We start from the raw sequence: 16,362 nt of genomic DNA on the forward strand, positions 1-16,362 counted from the left end.
GGACCGGCGACCGGCCGGAGGTTGAAGGTGAAGGGAAAAGAAAAGAAAAGAAAAAAGAAAAAAGAAAAAAATTCAAAAAAATAATATTAAAAATTAGTTCGGGGTAAAATTGTCACATGAGTACCAGTTTAGGGTTTTTTGTGGTATGTTTGGGGTAAAATTGTCACAGTGTGTGAATCACTTGGGGTTTTTTATGGTCAAAAAATAGTTTGGGGTAAATGTGTCACAAAGTGTACCAGTTTAGGGTTTTTCGTGGTATTAACCCTATATAAATTTATTATAGCCGGACTACTTCGGTGGAAGGAAAACATGTAGCAACCATTGAAGAGATGGAACACTTCGAAGAACCTCAAATCACATTTTATTTTTTGTTGATTTTGTTCGTTTTTTAGATAATGATTTGATCGAGAGGATCGATCGTCATTGGTCTTTTGGTAGATGGATGACTTTTGTAATTTAGTTCGTGGATGTTGGAGACTTGTGAGGCTTTGTTTCTCATTGATGTTGGGGTTTTTTTTTTGGGGGTTTGGAATATGGTTCTCATTTCATTATGATAAAAGGATGAGTAACATAGGTACGTATTCATAAGATAACGAGACCCAAATAGCTCGAGGGAGATATTAGATCCAATTAGAAGAAAGATTTTTCTTTTGTTGGGCTTTTGCGACTCAGTCCGCCATCTTATTTGCCTCTTTGTTACAATGTGCCGCTTTGAGATCCAAATAAAAGCTAAGCTGGTCTGGGCTTCCTAGATATGCGTACTAATTCTCAATAAATTTCTTCAGTGCCTGATAATCCATGAATTAGATCAGACTGATTTGAGTTCGGTTTGAAGGAGGTGCGTGAGCTAGATCCAAAGAATCTTAGGGTTTCCAGTAGAGCCAAAGCCTTCGATTGAGCAGCAGATGATGCCATGACAATTCGCACAAAGCCATCCACGAGGAGACCAGAGCTATCGTGACACACATGCTATGGCTCCCTTGTGTGTTCCTTCTATGTAAGCTCCATCGATGTTCAGCTTTAAGACACCCTCTTTTTGGTGATTTCCAAACTCAATCCGATGCTTGTCTAAGCTCGGTTCTTTACTTGGATCTAGTTGTCTGGCGAGCAATACTTTCACATGCTGTCAAAGCAGCTTCCGGTAGCTTTGCCGGGTTTGGGACTTGCACTCGAACGCAAAATTGTTTCTTTCCTCCAGATGAATCAAATAACAACGGAGAGAAATTCGAACGAAACCGAAGTATGTTGAAAGTTAAACAACCAATCCTTAATTCTAGACAAACCTGAGCTAATGTTTAGGGCCAAATGAGACCATAATTTCGATGTCCAAGGGCACAACAAGAAAACATGCTTAATCGTCTCAGGTTGCAAATTGCAGAGAGAACACACCGGGTCAGGTACAATTTTCTTCCAAAAAAAGGTTATCCTTGGTAGTGAGTGCATTTTGGCGAGTGCTGTAGAACAAAAAATTTAATTTGAGTAGAGTGTGAGAGCCTGCCATATTCTGTTCTAGACAGCTCGGGGAGTTTGAAATGAAGATGATGCCGATTTTCTTATTTTTGTGACTTATGGAATGTGTTTATTGAGAATTATTTTACATGATTAATGATTAGATTATTGTATTACAGGTTTTTTTACTTTAGATAACAGGTTTTTGATTTGTTATTATACGGTCATAGGTTTTATTTTTTAATTAATATATATTTTATATGTTTATCAGGTTAACTTGATAGGTTTTATATATGTGTTTCATTGAATTCCCATTTAGGGTTCATGCCCGGGCTGCCTTCAAATGGGCCGGTCTTTTTCAGCCGGGGTCATTGGAGTAACTTTAGTCCAGGCAAGGCCCAAAAAGGGAATAGGCCTGTGCTGGCCCGGCCCGTGCTCAACCCTAACCACAGCACTAAGGCTAGCGGTTCTGCGTGTGGTTGATGAGGGTCGCCGGTCCTTGCTAGACGACTAAGATGTAGCGGCAGCGGCACCTGGTATTGCAGGAGTCTTTGGCTTTCCCTATTTTCTTTTTTTTGGCTTTTTTTAAAAAAAAATTGACCTTTTTCTGACTTTGGGTCGCATTTGCGCCACGCCAATCCAATGTATACTTAGAAAATATTTCACAATGTCACATTAGACTAGCTTACCACGTTAGGAAATTTGGGTGACCAGTCACTAGACGGATAACATTTGTATATGATGGAAAACGTTTAGGATTTGATTGCATGTTTCAAATCGTTTTTAACTTGATTGCTGCTTATGCCAGAAGTTTAGGACTTTTGGGATCTATTTACACAAGAAAAGCAACCAACTCTTTTAAATCGACAAGCAATAAGTTCAATTGGTCAACTGATTTGATTGATATTATAAGTATGGTTACCAACAATTGCAAAACTAGTTTATCAATGACCATAACATGTAGCTTTCAATGACTATATGATACATTTATCGATGAGTGATGGAGTGTAGTCGATCAAGAGAGACTAGTCGGTGGAGGTCGTTCGAGCCATTGGACAATCAATAGCTATATGGCATGAATGTTGACATCTAGGAAGAAGAATCATCGATGGCTACATGGAATCGGCATCGACAAGTAGTTGAGAGGTGTTCCATAAAGCTCATCGACAAAACAAGCAAAGGCTTGGCCATCTTAAAATCTGGCTAAAGTGTTGGAAGCAAGGGGAAAATATCAGAATAAACGATACCAATCAAGGGCAAGGATACTGAGTGACGGTTGAGTAGACCAGTGGTTTTAAAAGTTGTAACCGTGTGTGAATGAGATTGGCGTATGAATAGGAGGCCCTAAATCACAAGAGTGCAGGTATAATCATACTTAGAGCAATAACCGCTAATGAATGGTTGTAATTAATAGGTTATACAAATGGCGGTGTGTAATCATAAAGGATATCATCATCAAACACATATTCCTATTATATATTTTTTTTCAGTTTATTAAAAATTATTGTCTTTTCAGTATCCATCATCATTCGTAGTTTTTTTTTAATCTTAAAATTCGTTATTCATCTTCGTGACAACACCGAGTGAACTCCTATCTAAAATCGCCTCGGAATCCATTTCGTAAAATACCAAAAATCAACTTTCGGTGGAAGATTGTTCGCTCTTTGGGCAAAACACCCATTTTCGACGGATCGGGGTCATTCCCTATTCGGTTACACATCATCGACGGGTGGTACGACAAGCCAATCACCATCTGGGTTTCTTTTCTTTCTAAAGTACAGACCTATGGGCGATTTCCCTTCACAACACAACACCTAATTACATCATACTCAATGATGCAACAGATGCATGTGAAACACCTCCCTGCTCGGAAGGGCACCCATTTGCATCCACCGCATCATGCGTTCTGGTCATCGAAGCAGGCACAGCAAACCCAATCAAAAGCTTCAGACAAGACCTCGTCAACATGATTTCGCGATCCTGAATCGTGCCGAGACGGCTACAGCTATGCACTCCCCAACGTGCCCTCCTCTCTCTCTCTACTTACTTCCTCTCATGCAATGTTACGAGTCGTGACATCTTAAGAATCTCGTTTTTCATGACATGGGTCCATTTGGTTTGTTCTGAAAGCACAAAGAAAGAGCCAAATTGGACAAGAAAAGTCCAATTCGAATGCTCAAACACAAAGGGCATTTTTCTCAAAAGTGGGTATGACCACGTCCCTTTGTTTACTAAAAATTCTAGAGATCCTCCTTAATTCCATGACCGGGTCTATTGGGTTCCCCCCACCTTCTAGCACACACAAGCACACGGATAAGGATTTGCAAAAAAAAGAAAAGAAAAGAGAATTTGCCATTTGGATTATACTCACCAACAAAAATATTTTTTGGCCCCCCCTCTTTAATTCGTCAAATATTATTTTTTTTTGTCTCCCTCCATCATGACATCTTGCATCACATCTCCACCAGAAAGAGAGAGAACGAATTAACAGCTGTTTTCTGGCTGCCACTCCAGGAGACCTTGCAAATTCATCATTGAAGCACATACATTCTCTCCTGGAGCCAAGCCCCGGCCTAAACTGGACTCAATTCAAATTCCAATCACCATGCTCGTTGCTCAAACAATTTCATCAGATGGTCTCTTGTAGCATTCGGGGCGTTTGATTTCACGTTCAATTGCTGACTCCTTGTGTTTATCGGAATTCAACCTCCTGCTTCGTCCTAGGATCCGAAAGGAAAAGATGGTGGATGCCTCACCGGAGAGATCGTCGGGTTGTGGCCTGCTCAATGCGGTGTTCGGGAAGCGCACGTTTTGGCCGAGGAGGACAACCTCCACCGGGTCGATGACGCCCCCGATGCGCAGCATTGGAGGCAACGTGACTAAATTGCCGAGCACCCCTCATTCGAGGCAGCGGCACGGCAGGTCTGATGAGGCCACCTTCCTCGATGCCAATGGGTCAGAAGTCCCGCCTAAGCCGATGAGTATGAGGCCGTCTCCGAACCAATACGGTAATCCGAATATGTACTATCAAAAGCAAGCCCCTGGCAGGGTCGCCGACGAGACAGCGATGGTGTTGCCTTCATCCGGGGTGACCAGTCCCGCGAAGAATCCTCATAAACAAAGCTATGTCAACAAAGGTAGAAGAGTGCCCCCAGAGACGACCGGCATATCGGGCGAGCTAGAAAGCATGATCGCTGATCACCAAAAGTCCCGCGGAAGCAGCACGCTTGTCCGTGCATCGTCGAGCAATGTAATGCTCTTTGGGAACTTGGGCAATTTGAGGCAACCCGGGACGACGAATCCAAGCAATGTGAGCAATGTGCCGGACCCTTACATCCCAAAGACTGCTACGAGGAACGAGGGTCCGATGCCTAACGGAAAATACACGAACAGTGTGATGGGCAACATCGTGAAGAAACCGGCGGATAGCAATAGAAAGCCTAGCGAATCGCCAGCCCCTGCTTCTTTCTGTCGCGCTCTCTCGACGAGAATGGACCCCGAGACACTGAAGATAATGGGCAATGAGGATTACAAGAACGGTAGGTTCGCCGAAGCCTTGGCACTGTATGATGCGGCGATCTCGATAGATCCGAACAAGGCTTCCTATAGGAGCAATAGGAGTGCCGCCCTGACTGCTTTGGGTAGACTTCTCGAGGCCGTTTTCGAGTGCAGAGAAGCCATTCGGATCGATCCTCGTTATCAAAGAGCTCATAATCGCTTGGCAACCTTGTATCTCAGGTAACTTCTGTCCCACCAAACAACGTTCCTTCGTGAATCTTCTACAATTGGCGCATACCATTTGAAGTTGAATTGCCCCGTTTCAAATTCTTTCCAATACTCAGAATATTTCCCCAAGCTATAGAACCAAAATCTCGCGACGGAACACCGCTCTGATAAATGCTCTTTCTCATCTGCATTAGATTAGGCGAAGCAGAAAAGGCGATGTACCACTACAAACACTCGGGACCCGAAGCCGACCCGGAGGACATTGCGAAGGCTAAAAGGGTTCAGTCCCACCTCAGTAAATGCACCGAAGCTCGCAAGCTGAGGGATTGGAATACTTTGATAAAGGAAAGCCGATGCGTGATATCAGCCGGCGCCGACTCGGCCCCTCAGGTCAGCCATCGAGCTTCTCCAATTTCGATCTCTGTGCATGCCCGGATTGAACAATTCCTTTATCTTTTCTTTAAGGTTGATGTCTGAACTACGGCTTGTTTATGTTTTGGAGAAGATTTTTGCATTGCAAGCGGAGGCATTGATGAAGCTAAGGAAGCACCAAGATGCGGACGAAGCACTGTCCAAGGGTCCGAATTTCGAGGTCGAGGAATGTACGAAGTTCCTGGGTCCTATTGGGAATGCTGGTTTGTTAGTTGTGCGGGCTCAGGTTGACTTGGCCGTCGGCAGGTCAGTGATCCACCTCACACGTATATAAACCTTCCTTTCTCTTTGATTGTCATTTTATATCGGGAAATTTTAATTATCATCCTCGCGTTTGTGCACGCACATCAATTCGCATCCTCACTTTTGAAAATATATGTTTTGTATCTTAAGTTTTGTTACTAGATTCAAGTTTTGCCACCCGTGATTCCTTGCGAGTTTTTATTTTCTTTTCCAAATTGCCCTTGTCACTCTCGTATCCTCAATCAGTTTTGATGGAGCGATTAGTAAGGAAAATAATGGATTCAGATAATTATGAAGAGAAAGGACCTGAGGGTCCTGAGTTATGATGTTATATGGATGGTAGGGACGGAAAATGAATGAAAAAATGTATTATGATTAGATATTCTTAGACAAACTTACAAATAAATGTAGGGTATAAGCGAGAAAGAAGACTAAATTTGTTAGATAATACATAAATCCCTACAAATCCCTCTTATTCGAATTAACCGGATGAATTCCGCATTATCCCTTCTAATCTTTTCCCTCCATATATTTCCCTTTGTCCAAATACCATTGTGTTTTTTAAGAACCCTTTCTCTTCTTTCATAATCCCTTGTTACAAATATAGTGTAAAAACTCTAAATCCCCTCCCTTTCCTCCTCCTCTTTCTTCCTCCCACCCACTTAGCTGCACCGCCCACGTCAGCTACCGGCACCTTCTTCGTCTGAGCCATCATCTCAGATGGCTCGTCCTCACAAAGCATGCTCCACCTTCATCATGCATCGTGTTAGCAATACCAGCCTATTTACTTGATTCAACATATTTTCTAAGGTTATGCACATATATTTTTTGATAGTGCATATTCTTAATTGATATATGTTACCTTCTATAATCCTTCCCCCTTCTCTCTTCTTCTTGGTCAGTCCACTCCATGATAGCCCAAATCGAGGTCAAGCTCGACCTCGATATGGTCAGGGAGCTTGCCTTCACGCCAAGCTTTGAATGGAGAGACAGAGAGAGAGAGAGAGAGAGAGAGAGAGAGAGAGAGAGAGAGAGAGAGAGAGAGAGAGAGAGAGAGAGAGAGAGAGAGAGAGAGAGAGAGAGAGAGAGAGAGAGAGAGAGAGAGGGTGGTTTTGGGTTGGGCTATGAGACCGGTTGTTGGTGAGTTGGTGGAGGATAGGTTTTTTGGGGGTTTTCTTTTTGAAAGAGAGGCAAGCAAGTCTTTTAAGTTTTGGGGCTTTGTCTGAAGACACAAATTGCAGATTTTAACAAAGTAAGGATGCATATTGATATGAGTGCTAAAATTGAAGTTAAAATTTGAAATTCCCTTCTTTTATTTAAAAACAAATGCACCTATTTGTACCGATTTTTCTTTTTCAGTAATTTTTCCTCACAATGCTATAGTCATCGTTGAAACATGTTACTTTTGATTAATTCTGGTACCACTTAACTTTTTCTCTTTTCAAATTACGGCTAACGGTGAACTTGTTTAGAGTGAAATTGTTGGATAATCGAAAAAAATTGGAGTTGCATTGTTAGGAATGTAAATCAAGTGCTAAGATTATGAGTTGAAATTCCGGCTGTAGATCCATAATCATACTCCTTTTGTGAGGCCAAGTCTGGGCCTAAATTGATTTTTAGGGATGGAGAGGCATGACACATAAATTTCAAAAGAGAAGTTCAAGAGGGTGAAAGAAATTTGTAGAAAACTTTAGAAAAATATTTACAAAAAAATTGGTTTTCGGAGTAGATGGAATGCAATCCTTAAAGACCACCGAGACCTTGCCGCATCCCAATGACCTAATCATTGCAATCACTAGGACATAGTGCCATATTCCTTGCCCTAAGAGAAAAATGCCCAATTTAAACATTCGAAAGCGTAATCTGTTCATCAAAGTCAGCGAGAAGAAGATAGAGATAAGTCCAAACACAATATTTGCCAAGGAAAAGCACAAGAAACATTATTAGTCTCGTAGGGGTCCATCATAAAGCATAATGCCATGAAGAAATCGGGGGGAAACAGGGGGGGCAAAGGTCTAGGCTGGTGCTCGACGCGGTTTCGATTTGGGCAAATTGGGTATCGTTAAACAGCTCAAAAGCGGAACCTTGTTAGCGAAAAAGAAAAAGAAAGAGCAAGAAAAGATATGATAGGGATTTGGGTCTCCATAATTTGACCTCTTACCTACCAAAAGTCCCAAATGGGCCAGCACCCAGCAATTCTTCCCGTTCCTTGCCGACCATGCACCTTCGAAGCTTTTGACCGACGAGCCTAGGCTGCACCAACTACAAGCCCCCAAAGAGTACCAATTGGCGATCGGTAACCTAGTCTATCTTCATTAGACATTGACATTACCCTACTCTATCTCGTGTGTCACTTTTCTCATCTAGATCTGGTTCACACGCTAATCTCAAAATTTTCAATATGTTATTCGAATAATAGTTTGTACTAACTATCCAAATAATTGAATCGAGTGATCACTTGTTTATCGTTTAGTTCCGTTAATGATTAGAAGTAAAAGGATATAGTCAAACACATACTTAAATAGACATCATGGAGGGCGAAATCAATAGAAGATACCAAGGAAGTGTACCAAATGTCATATTTTCTGTCACTTAGGGGTCCCTCGGTCCCAATCAACATTTTGAATGAAAACCAAATCATTTAACCAGTGTGGCTTACATGGCTATTTTGATTTGAGGCAGATTTGATGATGCCTTGGAGGCGGCTCAACGAGCAGCTCGGCTAGACTCGAGCAACAAGGAAGTGAACTATGTGATTAAGAGGGCTCGAGCCGTGGCGGGAGCCCGGTACAAAGGGAACGAGCTCTTCAAGGCTGAGAGATTCACTGAGGCTTGCGTAGCATATGGAGAAGGACTCGAGCATGACCAGCACAACTCGGTCTTATTGTGCAACCGTGCCGCATGCAGGACCAAGCTAGGCCAGTACGATAAGGCGATCGAGGATTGCACCGCCGCACTCAATGTCCGCCCATCTTACAGCAAGGCCAGGCTAAGAAGAGCCGATTGTTTCGCCAAGGTGAGTTTTTTTGACGTGATCGAAATCATTTGATAAAATACCTCCGATTAACCTTGCAACAAAACATTCCATACACTTTACATGCTCATCAGCGAAAATGTTAAATATCTTTATTGTCATTCAAAACATTTATCAATCTTTGCCTAGTTCAAAGCCAAACAATCGTAATTTCAATATGAACAAATCCGATCTGTCCTCAGTTGATTATGATTTCGCAAAATTTAATGAGTATAACTATTTGCAAATGCAGAAGATGGGAGTTACTAGGGCATTTCTACATGACCCTAAAACTTCTCAATACTTGGCGATTTCATTGTAATTGATTAGTTCTCATGAAATTTATGTTTGCTTTATATTTTCTTCAATCAGTTGAAGAAGTGGGAGGCTTCGATACAAGACTATGAGGTGTTGGCGAGAGAAGCGCCGGAAGACGAAGAAGTGAGCCGAGTGCTGTTGGAGGCCAAGGCACAACTTAGAAGACAATGTGGTGACATCGTGTAGGGTTTGCAAAATCTCAAATGTGGTGTGTTAGTGTTGCAGCTGTCTCTCTTGGAGGGTGTACTAACTCAAATTAGACAAAAACAAATCTCTGAAAACTAGAATGTTTAGTGATTTTTTTTGTGACGCTTTGAAATATTAGGTCAAAGAGATGCGTGTCTGCTTAAGAGCACCTTCTTCTATCTAGTTAAGTTCTCTGGTATAAGAGTGATCAATTAAAACTGACCAATCGATCGAACCGGATCCAACCTAACCTTTCGGTTAACTGATTTATCAGTTTGGTTTTGGATTGAAAATATTTGCTAATGCAAATCAAGCCTATAAACTGATAAAATTGCTTTTGTATTGACCTTTGATGTAGAAAAGCCAATAACAGAAGACCGGGGCTATTTTCACACCCTCGACCCAATCTTTTCCTTGAAAAAACCAAATTACTCTCACTCAAATGCTAAGTAAATAAATTGCTGCAAGAAATTTTCTTATGTGATCTATGTTTTTCCTCAATCTCTGGTTGGAGGAAACTTGTAACCAGTTTTGTAATTGGTGGGTTAAAACATAGACAGCGCAATACTTATATTTGCTTTAGTTTGCCAATCGTAAGTTAGTCGAGACTATAATTGTTCAAATATGGGTATCGGAATTGCAATTGACCCAGCAAGAAACATATTTCGCTGGATACAATGGCCACGAATTCGAGCTACGTCGACAAAAAAAAATTTTGGGTCGAAATAAAGTTCATTTAATATACTAAAAACACCCGAGAGGCCCAATTAAAGGGCATCAATACATAATAGATCCGACAAGACTTGGGGAGGGGGAAACAACTCAGTTCTAAGGTAGTGAGTTTCTCCTACGTTGACAAATTGTTGTGTCGAATCAGACTACCACAAAAGGACATCATACAAACCTTAACCATCTATAGATAAATTAACTCAATATAGACAAGTTAAATAAGGTTTTACCACACGAGAATTCCCCAAGACAAAATGCTCAAATAAGGTTTTCCATCGTTGCCGTCGCAATTATTACAAATTATTGAATATCATCCATCCCTTTATTTAGGAAAGAATCCCAAATTTGTACAAAATCTCTCTTCATTAGAAAAATAAAATCATCAAGCTTTCAACCAACTCAGGGTTAAATGAAGAAAAATGATGATTAATCGGCTATGCTCCGAAAGAAAACATTCACACTTTCCATAGTTGTTACATTTTCTTTTTCTATTCGAATTTTTGTGTGATAAGTAACTCTAGAGTGAAAATTTTCGGAGAAATGATTTATTTATGTCCGATTTGATCCTTGATCTGATCACACAGATTCCTAATGAATTGATTCGGTCAATCCACAAGATTGGATATTCATAGAATAGGAAAGCATCTTCAAGTATATTGTTTCACATTTCTTATTTTCCTTCATGTACTATAAATACACCTATGTACATGTACAATTGGTTATTTAGAAATACAATCACAATTTTCCTCCATATATCCTTCTAATTTTCTGTCATGGTATCGGAGCAATTTTTCCTGACCTAGCTTCCGCAATTTTTTTTTTGAATTGCCTTCGGTTGTTTTCTAATTTGTTGTTGTGAAACATCCCTTGCAAAACAAAATCAGCACTCCAAGTAGAAATTCACACATCCATACACTAGTGACATCATGCCAAGATATCAAAACCCAGACCCAATCATACCTGCAATGGTTGAAACCTCTTCCAACCAAGACTCACTCCAAATCAAATTTCGGATCAAATTAATTTGGCACAAGGCGAGCATCCCTCTAATCAGCATCCGGCGATTCCAATACTTGCTCTAGCTCAATTTTCCAGCCCATCCCAGTGGCCTCCAGTCCACTGGTTTCTAGTTCAAGGCCAGTGGGCTACCGGACCAAATTAGTAGTGGACTTAACACATGCCATACGAAGCAGACACAAATTTGGGCCTCGGGACCCAGCCTAATGGTTATTCTTGGGCCCTACCTAAGTGGTGGACCGGGTTAGACACCTTTGTGCCACACCGCTGAATTGGGTCCGATGGGTCCAGGGATGAATCCCTACCCAGTTTTCCAACCCGATTTCATGCCGTATGCCTTCCTAATCGCCGGCGGCCATGCAGAACTCAACGACCCGCTCTATACATCGCCGGCCAATGAATCGGAACGGCTACTCATCAACTTGCGGCTCGACGGACCAGATAATTATACTACATGGATTTGGGATTTCTTGTGAGCCCTAGTGACCAAGGACAAGGATGGTTTCCTTGATGAAACCGTACCCTTTTCCGGCCGATGACCAAATGTAGCGATATTAGCGCAAGTGCAACCAACTCGTTCAGACATGGATCGGGAACTATGTAGCTCCCAAGGTCGCGGCCGGACTTCCATCGACCAAGGACTCAAGAATCATGTGGGACAACATTCGCGAGATGTATGGGAAACTCAACCGTGCGAAATTTTTTCACTCACCCAAGCCTTGTCGGATTTGAAGCAAGGGAAACTCTCAGTCACCGCTTCTTTCAACCGACTGTCAGCTCTAAGCAATGAGATCGAGGCGGCCAAGGAACATCTCGAAGGACCCAAGACCATGCTCAAACAGCACAGAAAAATTAAGGAAAGGGAGAAGGTAACTCGATTTCTTCTAATCCTAAATGAAAGTTATTCACCCTTTTGCTCACTAATTCAAGCCATGGATTCCGTCCCGCCGCTTGGCTAGATTTATCAGTTGGCCATGCAAGAAGAGAACTAGCGACTGGCCATGATGGAGTATATCAAGGTGGGGGAGAGTGTAAGCTTGTCGCTTTGGTGGGCTCATCCCAACAAATCCACGGCGTTCTCGGACCGTTGCCATGAGCTCAGAGCATGCCCAGGCAGCACCGTGTGGCAAGTGTCCCTTGTTGGAATGAAGAAGATAGAGCAAACCCTAAAGGTTTGCAAGTGGACAGTCTGGATTAGAGGCACGGATCAAACGGCTCTTACTTGTCTAGTCATGCGGCCAAATCAAATAGCCCTATCAAGCCATGTCAGCACCGGCTTTCAAGCCATCCAATGGCTCACGCAGCGCCACGTCATCACAAAAGGAGGGGGGGACCAAATTTTAAACCTAAAGGTAAATACTGTGAATATTGTAAGCGCTCACTTCATACTATTGACATGTGCTAGAAATTATATGGAAAGCCAATTGACAGAGAAAATGTAATAGTCTGAATTTTCGATCCTTTTCCCGGGATTTAAGAAATGAATTTGACCAATGCACTTATAGTGAGATCTCACCCGGAAATGCGCATTCACGGGATGCTAACCTTAGGGGTAGGGCCGTTACGGGATTGAGTTGGCACAACCAAAGAACTCGACCTGGGTTCGATCTTCGACCATATGGATTGACGATGAAATGTTTTGAGCCAACCGAGACCGGTCTACTTAATTGATCGTGTCCGAAGGGAACTAGCGACAGACCCTCGCAATTATATGACAATCGAGGTCGTCTCGGGTGGAGTAAACTTAAACGTGATTTGACTTAGTGTCGATCACGGGTCGAGAGCGCATAATCCCAATGAGCCACCCGTTAGCCAGAGATAAGCTAAAGTTGCAATTGTCCAATTTTAGTCATTTCTTGAAATTCGGGCCCGGGAATCGAGAATTTTGAAAGTGACAATTTTGGACGGCCGATGACGTTTTTGGCTTGGCCAACCTTGGGGCCAACCATTTCTGCAAAAAAATGGATTTCAGTCCGGGACCGGAAAAATTACGATTTTGCCCCTGTGGACACCGATATTGGATTCGGAGGCCGTTTGAGGTTATTTTTCGCGGCCAAGGTCATTTTGGGGTGGCCACGCACATTTAGAGTGGTTTTGGCCAAAAATTGGAATTTCGACAAAAATTGGAAAAATAATATTATTTTATTCCCGAGACTTTGACGTGGATTTTCGAGGGCTTGCGCGATGAATTTCGCGATTCCGACTCCATATTATGTTGGCCACGCACATATGGAACGTGTATGTGCGAAAATTGGAATTTCGGTTCGGGATCGGAAAATTACGAAAATGCCCCTAGGCCATTTTTGATTAATTCCGAAATTTGGATTAATTTTGGGATTAACCAAGGTGAGTTAGGCTTAACTCAGGTCTGGTCAACCATGGTTAAGAGCAAATGACCATTCTACCCCTAAATTATTGGATTGGATCAAATTTGGGCCCTTGGATTAGGGGCAAAATTGTCCTAAGGCACTAGATTGAGACACTTGGACTCCACTAAGCTATCTTTGACCCATTTGACCAGATAGTCTTCTCTCTCTCTCTCTCTCTCTCTCTCACGTACAGAAGCATTCAGCCATTTTTTCCCCAGAATTTTCCTCTTCTTCTTCACGTTTCTGGTTCTGCAGTCCCGTTTCTGCCATTTTCGGTACTGTTCACGCCGGAACAGTACCAGCCGGTGCTGCCCCCACCAAGCCAACATCACCAGCAACCATTTCCACCTCTGTGCAGCCACCACAGCCCCGGTTCTTGTCCAAAACAGCCTTGTTTCTCTGTTTTTCTCTTTCCCGGTCTGCAAACAGTACCGCCGGAGCTCCGATCGCCGTTCCGTCGACACCCAGCCGTCCAGCCTCGCCGTACGTCGCCGTCCAGCACAGTCCGTACAGTGTCCGTACGGATCACTGTTCACCGTCCGTACGGATCGCTGTTCACGCCGGACCGTCGGACGCCGCGGCTGTCACCGGCACCTCTCCGGCCACCGTCCCAGCCCTGTCCGTACAGTGTCCGTACGGAGTGGTACTGTTCACCGCGTCCGTACGGAACACTGTTCACGCCGTCCGTACATCGCCGGCGACGCTGCTGCCGCTGTCCCGGCCCGTTCCAGCCCCGTTCTGTCTCGCCTTTTTAGTAAGTGTTTTCCCCAAATGTCATTTAGGACCTCGGGTATTTCTAGGCTCGTTTAGGACCCGGTTTAGGCGATTTTGTGACTGTTTCAGGGGCTGTTCGGGACTGATTTGAGTGACTGATTATTTTGTGGTTGCGGACTGATTAGGCGAAGAATTTTGAGGTTTAGGGAGCTTGGATTAGGGCTGTGATGTTGAGGTTTGATCGGGATTAATTTGTGCGATTAATTATTGGGATTGTGCCTTGAATGGAATTTTGTGCGTGATTGTGCGATTTGTGGTAGTTGGCTGATTTGGGATTGTGTTTCGGGTTGTGTACGTGTGGTCGTATATGTCACGTGTGTGGCCGTGAGGTGTGATGGGTGGCAGTGCGATTGCGCAATATGTTCGCGTGCCAAGAATGTGTAATTGTGCTTTTGGATCGCGTGTTATATGTGTATGATTGTGTGGTGTGCTTGCGTGGTGAGAATGTATATTTGCAAAGTGTATGTGAATTGTGAAATGTGCGTGCAATGTGGAATTGTGTTGGGTCGTGTGGTTGTTGGCCGTGTGTAAGTGTGGTTTGAGTGGAACGAGGATATGGAAATGTGGTTTGGTTGGAAAGGTCCGTCCTGAGGCGTGTACGTTACGCGGGACGATGCCGTCCCTGACGAGGTGACGATGCCCGGCCTGACGAGGTGTCGATGCCTGACGTGGTCAGAAGACCGTTGGCCTGATGCGTTTTACGCGGGCGCGGTAGAAGGAAAGTGTGTGTAGGATTCCGTCCTAAGGCGTGTACGTTTACGCGGGACGATGCCGTCCCTGACGAGGTGACGATGCCCGGCCCGACGGGGTGACGATGCCTGACGAGGTCAGAAGATCATTGGCCTGATGCGTTTTACGCGGGCGCGGTAGTGGTGGAAAGGTTGAGAATGAGCGGGATTTGGCAAGACAAGCGAGAGGATTGTGGAAAGTGACGCATGGTGTGAGTAGCGTGCGAGTGTGTTTGTATCGCGTGATGTGATGCTTAATTATGGGGTAGAAACTGCTAAGCACGGTATGGGACGTGCCCAAGTGGTTTCTGTCTTATAATTGAGGCACGCGCGCGTCTGTGATTCCTTGCTGTGATGTGTTGGCTGTGTTATTGTCTAACGTGCAGGAACGTGCGTGATGGATTCCAGGTAGGGTCGCATGTGATTGTTAGTTTGGCCGATCGTTGTGTGTTATGTGTGTTTTCGTCTGGCGGTACGTGAGTGCTTACGTGGGGTTTGGGGTTGTACACTTATTGAGATTCGTCTCACGGTTGTATAACCGCCACTTTCGAACCCGAGCCCTAAACCCGGAAGTGCGCCTTTTCTTTTTGGAAGTCCGGGGAGCTGCTGTTGGTGCCCAGGTGGAGTTGCGGATGTGAGTGTCTGGAGGCTCGGGACCCGAAGATTCGTGGCGGACGGACGAGGCGATCCTTAGGTTTTTCCCTAGGGTTTTAGGGGTTGTGTAAATCGGGTTGACCCATAGGGAAGTTAAGTTAACTGCACCTCGATCTTTTGTTTAAACGGTGACGAGGATGTTAGTCCGTATTTATGTCCGGAATATGATGTTTGTATATTTGGTGTTGTATGAATATGTGGTTCTTTGGATGTTTCGTTGTTCTACCCCGTTGTCGTCATTATTTGTCCGGGGTTTTGTTATTCGCTTCCGCATGTGGCTCTGATGTTTGGGTTGGGTCGGCGACGTTCCTGGGACGTCGCAATATTTCGACCGGAGCGGGATGTCGCGAGCTCGATGGGGTTCGGGGCGTGACAGAAAAAATGGAGAAAATTTTTTCTGCTTATCAAGTTTTAGCATAAGGGATTGATAAGGCCAATTAGACAATTACTTAAGATGAATATCAGCATATTATGAAGGGTTTGAATCAATTAAGGACCACCGACAAAATTGCCAGATTTTCATGTACTTTTTACAAGATCAATAATATTTCAGTTGATATATGACATCCTTAAATTTTAACCCTATTCAGGATGTAATGAATGGTTATTTTATCAATACACAATGAGTAGAATTAGACTCTGAATTGATTCCAGAATCATTCAAGAGTATTACAAGCTTAGAGAAAGGCAATTTAGGACTTCGATGCGCGCGACCAAAGAACAC

The 16,362-nt window shown here is 43.5% G+C and overlaps 1 protein-coding gene across 1 annotated transcript; it reads left to right on the plus strand.

Moving 5' to 3' along the window:
* Positions 1 to 3,853: 3,853 nt before the first annotated feature.
* On the plus strand, positions 3,854 to 9,535 carry LOC130135618 (inactive TPR repeat-containing thioredoxin TTL3-like). The gene is made up of 5 exons (XM_056305213.1): positions 3,854 to 5,187; positions 5,370 to 5,565; positions 5,681 to 5,853; positions 8,533 to 8,866; positions 9,236 to 9,535. Exons 1-5 carry the CDS (start codon positions 4,190 to 4,192, stop codon positions 9,365 to 9,367), a joined length of 1,833 nt encoding a protein of 610 aa, XP_056161188.1. The 5' UTR covers positions 3,854 to 4,189; the 3' UTR covers positions 9,368 to 9,535.
* The last annotated feature ends 6,827 nt before the right edge of the window (positions 9,536 to 16,362 follow it).

This window comes from Syzygium oleosum, unplaced genomic scaffold (assembly GCF_021117445.2).
Source record: "Syzygium oleosum isolate NSW1041296 unplaced genomic scaffold, Sole_v2.1 Sole_v2.35, whole genome shotgun sequence".
In the NCBI taxonomy this organism is placed as follows: domain Eukaryota; kingdom Viridiplantae; phylum Streptophyta; class Magnoliopsida; order Myrtales; family Myrtaceae; genus Syzygium; species Syzygium oleosum.